The 6,486-nt window shown below is 42.6% G+C and overlaps 1 protein-coding gene across 1 annotated transcript in view; it reads left to right on the top strand.

Moving 5' to 3' along the window:
• Positions 1–3,688: 3,688 nt before the first annotated feature.
• LOC111869916 (medium-chain acyl-CoA ligase ACSF2, mitochondrial) overlaps positions 3,689–6,486 on the top strand; it is a gene marked incomplete at its 3' end in the record, with an annotated part of 28,455 nt that continues 25,657 nt past the window's right edge. The window contains exon 1 of the mRNA XM_023861796.1: positions 3,689–3,760. Coding sequence (XP_023717564.1) covers positions 3,750–3,760 — 11 coding nt within the window. The remainder of the gene's footprint in view (positions 3,761–6,486) is intronic.

Below are 6,486 nucleotides of genomic sequence, written 5' to 3'. Positions count from 1 at the left end.
TTATGTGCATTGCAGGTTGCTGAATACAGGATCCCACGGTACATTCGGTTTGTGAAGGAATTCGAGAGAACAGCGGGCGGCAAAGTGCAGAGGGTTCGTCTCCTGCAGCAGTTTCAGCAAGAACTGACACAAAATATTTTCTAACTTCAGGCCAACAAATGCAACAGAAACAAAACTATGTATATGCCGTTATTAACGGCGTTTTTTGCAAAAGTTCCACTTGCTAGAGTATCGATAACAAAAACTGGAGCCCAAATAATATAACTCAAAAGCGTTCTTTACAGAAGCAAATAACCTGCCTTCTTTGGTACCCGAAAGTAAATCACTGTCTTCAGACGTTATATCACTCAGGGTTCAGCATGAGTATGAAGGGTGAGCCATAGAAACCGGCCCTCGCACTGCGACCTTCAATGATCTATTGTGCTTAATCACTCAGGGTTACTAATTTTGAAGTATTAATTAGGAAGAAATATTCTTCTTATACAAGCTAGGCGTCCCATGGGTTCTGCCCTATCAGAAGCAGCAAGACCATGCAAACCTAAATGCTGCCCAGGGTAACGCTAAATGACGTTCGCTCAATTAACGACAGATTAAATTTCATAAAATTTCTTGAATTTTTTTCACTGTCTCTACAGCCCCCTTGGGCCCTGCTATTTGATTTTCTGATTTATTACAATTTTGCAGACGGTAGGACTCCTTGGGCGAGTGATTAGCTCGTCGCAAGGCCTCTACCTAAACACAGGACAACACAAACACAGAATAAACGCATACCAAACATCGATGCCTTATGTGGGATTCGAGCCCACGATCCCGGGTTCCGAGCGAGCGAAGACAGTACATGCCTCAGACCGCTCGGCTACTGTGACCTGCTTCGTCGCAATTCGTAACATGGAATTTATAGATGCTGTGACGAAAACTTCAATTTCCGCTTGCACTGAAACTATAAATTTTGCAACTTGGGATTCAATACGTCTTGTAATGTTGTGAATGTTTGGCCTTGGAATATACTTACTGACAAATATCCACTCATATAAATGGTTATGGATTGTTGTCTTAAATACGTCAGTCTTTGTCTTTTTTCGAATGTGAAGGGTTAACAACAGTTTGACTAGGCATTTATGAACAATTAAGTACTTTATAAATCAATGTCTCTTCAGCTATTCACTCTAATATTAACCCACTATTCTCCTTGTTGATCAATTTCCCACAGCGACCTTCAACCATAATTGTGTACACTTGCATTTATATTTCATAAGCACGACATACATTTCATAATCTTATCTCACGAAGTGCATTGTTCCGACTGCTCTGGTTCTGGCGAGCTGTATTAGTTCTGCCAGCAGGTGTCTGTGGGGCTGGATGTCCGGAGTACCGGTACTTGTAGAGCAGGCTTTTGCCTCTTTTTCTCCACGTCCTACCGGAACTGTGTTCACTGGAGCCCTCTCCTTGAAGGGCTGACCATTCTTATTCATGTAATTCGAGGTTCACATTGCCTAGATCATCATTCCCATGCCACTGTGTACATCCAGAACGTAAAATTTATGATTCGTTACTTTTGTTTTTAGATTTCATTTCGAAGACATAATCATAGAACTGACGAAGAAAAACAACAAACAACTCTGTGGCGTTTAGTCCGCAAGAGAACTATACCGACTGAGGGACCGCCGCTTGTCGGCGAAGTTAGTGCCAACTTTTGCGTGTTGCGTGGTCAGCGCGACGGATCCCCACTGCCGTTAATCTCGGTTTTCTAGACTGGAATCCGAGAACGGACACACTGTATATGTATCTCCATTATCTTATTCATTTATCTCTCTCTTGTGTCCAGAATTTCTTCTCAGAACTTTTGATTTTAGATGCTTCTGATCTTCACTAGGGACGAGGAACAGGATTTGATAACAAAATATTGAGTAGATGATGTTAAGGTTATCTCTGTGCTTAACTAATTAAGCACTACGCCATGAAGGCGCATGGAGGAGTGCATATATAGACCCACGTTTTCTTGGCCTCGGCACTAGTTAGATGTGAGTGGTCAGCTTCACGTCTCGGTCACTTTACCACCAATGAAAGAGAGGAGAATATTTGGACCGAAGAGAGATGAAGTGACAGGAGGTTGGAGAAAACTGCATAATGAGGAGCTTCATGACGTGTACTCGTCTCCAAGTATAATTAGAATGATCAAGTCAAGGAGGATGAGGTGGGCAGGGAATGTAGCACGAATGGGGAGACGAGGAATGCATACAGGATATCGGCTGGAAAGCCAGAAGGTAGGAGACCACTGGGAAGACCAAGGCGTAGGTGGGTGGACAACATTAAAATGGATCTTAGACAGATAGGATGGGATGGTATGAATTGGATTGATCTGGCTCAGGATAGGGACCAGTGGAGGGCTCTTGTGAGCACGATAAAGAACCTTCGGGTTCCATAAAATGCTGGGAAATTCTTGAGTACCTGCACAATTGGCGGCTCGTCAAGAAGGGCTCAGCTCCATGAGTAAATGCCGATCACAGTAGCCGCGCGGTCCAAAGCATGAACTCTTTTCGCCCGCTACGAACACTGGGATCGTGGATTCGAATTCAACTCAAAGCATGGATGTCTCTGTGCGTTTATTCTATGTTTGTGATGTTCCCTGTGTAGGTAACGGCCTTGTCACGGGCTGACCACCCTCCAAGGAGTCCTACCGACTGTGTACAGGATTAGTAAACGGAAAAAGCGGCCAAGGTCCAACTAAATACCTACAGAGACATAGGCAGATAAATATATTGATAATCCCTCGTAATATCAGATTAATTAAAGGAACAAGATTTCCGTTATCTCCGATGTCCGCTATAACTGAATGAAAGGGTATACACGGAAGTACACGATAGGATTACGAAGCCAATACACGAAATAAATACAGAAGCATACAATTTGTTTTTATAAAGGTTGTAATATTGGAATTCTTTTGTATTTACTTCAAATAGTTTTCTAAGTACAAAGTCCTTTTAGTGCATCAAGAACTCTAGAAATTCACACCTGCAGACAGCCAAATTTTTTCCGTTATATCCGGGTACATTTTATTGAGGGTTTCCTGTATTGTTATTTCTTCAAATTAGTTGGTACATGTTAGGTTATGGTACAAAAGAACTGTGCATTAGAATTTGTCTTTTTTTTTGTGAACAGTCTACCTGATAAAAACAACGTACTAAGTACATGTGACAGCGAAAATAGAGCAGGGATAGCTCAGTAGGTATAGCGACTTGCTACAGTGTGGATGACAGAGGGATGGGATTTCGAGTCCAGATAGATTGAAGAATTTTCCCTCTTCCACGTCTTTCAGACCGGGTCTGGGGCCCACTCAGCCTACTATACAATGGGTACCGGTGACTCTTCCTCCGGGCGAAAAACGGGTGGCCCTAAAACAGGCTACTCCCCTCCAACTAGTGCCGAGGTCAAGAACGTCAAGAAAACTTGGATCTATACATCCACTCCCCCGTACGCCTTCATAGTGTAGTGCTTAATTAAAAACAGGGGCAACTTTATGTTTTAACAGCGAAAATAATTAAATGTTTTTATGCTGCGTACTTTTCCAAACTTTGGTTCAGAACGAGTTTCCAAAATCAGTCTGTTTCACATGACCCTGTTCGTTGATTCAGACTTGCTAGTTCATCTAATGCCGCCAGAGTTCAGTGCACCGAAGTATAAATAGTGAGTAGCTTAAGCCCCTTAAGAAGCAGATCGTCAACCGACGTCGTTGTACCAAGGAAGACAGCATGGTTACCAGGTAAGTAATCTAGTATGCAGCGGTATGCAGGGCCGAGTTGAATGTTGTGGGGGACTTCATCAGTAACAACAAACTGAGGTTATGACAATTCTCTTTTTTATTCTTATTTGATATAATAACAAAAAATACAAATTTGATTTTGGTTCATCCCGGTCCGTCACACTAGCAATATTATGGAAAGTTAATCAACTCCATCCAGTGTGGGTGATAAAATGTTTTTCTTTTCTTTCTTTCCTTTTTAATCTTTTACCCCTAACACGTTTCGGTCAGAGAGACCAACTTCAGAAGGATATATCAATAAAATCGGAAACTACTGTTACAATGTGATTGGTCAATAACAATATGTACATTGTAATTGTAGTTTCTGCCTGTATTGATATGTCCTTCTGAAGATGGTCTCTCAGACCGAAACATGTTAAGGGTAAAAGATTAAAAAGGAAAGAAAAGAAAAGAAAACATTTTATCAGTCATACTGGACGGAGCTGAATAATATTTTGTAATATTGGTAGTTTTATGGATCGTTAATTTCAGTTTCTAGACCGAAGCCGCTACTTTTCCATTCAAGTAGCTCATTTTATGGAACCCGAGGGTTCAATACCGTGTTCACAAGATCCCTCTACCGGTCCCTATCCTGAACCAGATGAATCCAGTCCATACCATCGCATCCTATCTTTCTAGGATCCATTTTAATATTGTCCACCCACATATGCCTTGGTCTTCCCAGTGGTCTCTTTCCATCTGGCTTTCCCACAAATATCCTATACGCATTCCTCTTCTCCCAATTCGCGCTACAAGCCCTGCCCATCCCATCCTTCTTGACTTGACGATTCTAATTATACTTGGAGAAGAATACAAGTTATGAAGCTCCTCATTGTGCAGTTTTCTCCGACCTCCTGTCACTTCATTTCTCTTTGGTCTAAATATTGTCCTCAAAACCCTGTTCTCAAACACCTTCAGTCTATGTTCCTCCCTTAATGTCAGAAACCAAGTTTCATATTCATACAGAACCACAGGCAAAATTTGTAGTTTTGTATATTCTGATCCTTACGTTCTTGGACAGGAGACGAGAGGACAAAAGGTTCTGGACTGAATGGTAGCAAGGTTTACCCGAGTTCAATCTCCTCTTAATTTCCTCGACACACATCAACAAATCTCTTATTAATTTTCTGTGAAACTTGTTTCAGTCTCTTAATGACCTTACAAGTTCCAACATTTTGTAAAAAATTCATCTCTGTGCAATCATTTGGATAACGTTCAAGGTTCATTGATGCAATATGTAACAGTTCTTTGGTCTTGGGCCACTTTGAGGACTTGTTTATGCAACTCGTATCCACACGTCAACTTAACGATTGTACAAATTCCACTGACGCCTATGATAAGATATCAAAACGCGTTTGCAGGAAGTAACTTGGAAGAATATTCATGAGTGTCACTACGGTTCAATAAATATTAACAGGCCACGGTAGTGAAAGTCATTTTCGGGTTGTTAAAGTGGGTTAAAATCTCAAGGTATCCGATTATTCTGATAGGTTCTACACGTTTTCCTCTGCCGATTCATGGGAGTTGCTGCAATAGTGCCACAAGCGAGGTCTTGACCGCTTTGCTACTCAACTTTTCCAATTGATTACTTATAGTCATTCCGTCAGTGAACGCTCTATTGCTTTAGCTACTGATAAAAATAGTTTCCCTTGTGCTTAATTAATTAAGCACTACGCCATGAAAGCGTATGGTGGAGTGGATGTATAATCTACATTTTATTTACCTCGGCACTGGCTGGAGGTGAGTGGTCAGCTTCACGCCAAGGCCTCTTTATCCCGGGGGGAAAGAGCCCCCTGTACCCATTGGATAGGAGGCTGGGTGAACCCCAGAGCCGGTCTGAAAATTCTTGACCCTACAGGGATTCGAACTTCGACCCCTCGGTCGTCCAGCCCATAGCCAGTCGCTATACCGACTGCGCTATCCTGGCTCCTTGGATACTGATAACTATTGCTAAATAAACCTTAAATAAATAAGAAAATGATTTCGGAAATAATTTGATGACCGGCGTGCAACCGTGGAGAGCAGTGGTTACATTGTGAACTATTAACAACGACCGAATACTTTCTTCCATTGTACAGTCACTTCCACGACCAGCATAATAGACCTTTACCTGGTGAAGTGTTTCGGCTGTATGTAGAACATTGTGGGAACCAAGCTAGCGTGTTGGCCGCCCCATAGCTCAAGCGATTAGTCTCTGACTTCCCACTGCGGCGGCCCGGGTTCGATCCTGGGTGTGGTCAAGTGGGGATGTGTGGTGGACAAAGTGGCGCTGGGGCAGGTTTTCTCCGAGTACTTCGGCTTCCCTTGCCAATCTTCATTCCACCAATTGCTCCGCAATCACCCTCACCTATCACCTATCATCTGGGGCTGGTACAATAGGCCAGAAGTGGCCGCAGTACAAGGGACTTAGTCCCACCCCGCTAGCAATAAAAAAAAGCAAGCGTGTAACTTTAATGTTAGCAAGTTTTGCGAAGTTCGAAAGAAAGGTCGTATTATAGTTCAGCTAGGCAAAAAGAAAAAAAAGGAAGGTTGTAAGATTTGAGATTTTCACGGCGGTGACTATGAAGAAAGCAGTCTTCTGGAATGTGGCACCGTGTAGATGTGGCGTTAACCGACGTTTCGGAGGAACGTATCGCCTCCATCGTCAGGGATTTCCCATGATTTCCCATATAGACTTGCCCCCCCCC

Source organism: Cryptotermes secundus, unplaced genomic scaffold (genome assembly GCF_002891405.2).
Source record: "Cryptotermes secundus unplaced genomic scaffold, Csec_1.0 scaffold842, whole genome shotgun sequence".
Classification (NCBI taxonomy): Eukaryota; Metazoa; Arthropoda; class Insecta; order Blattodea; family Kalotermitidae; genus Cryptotermes; species Cryptotermes secundus.
Note: the sequence above shows the minus strand (reverse complement) of the source record. Positions and strands in the feature narration are given on the sequence as shown.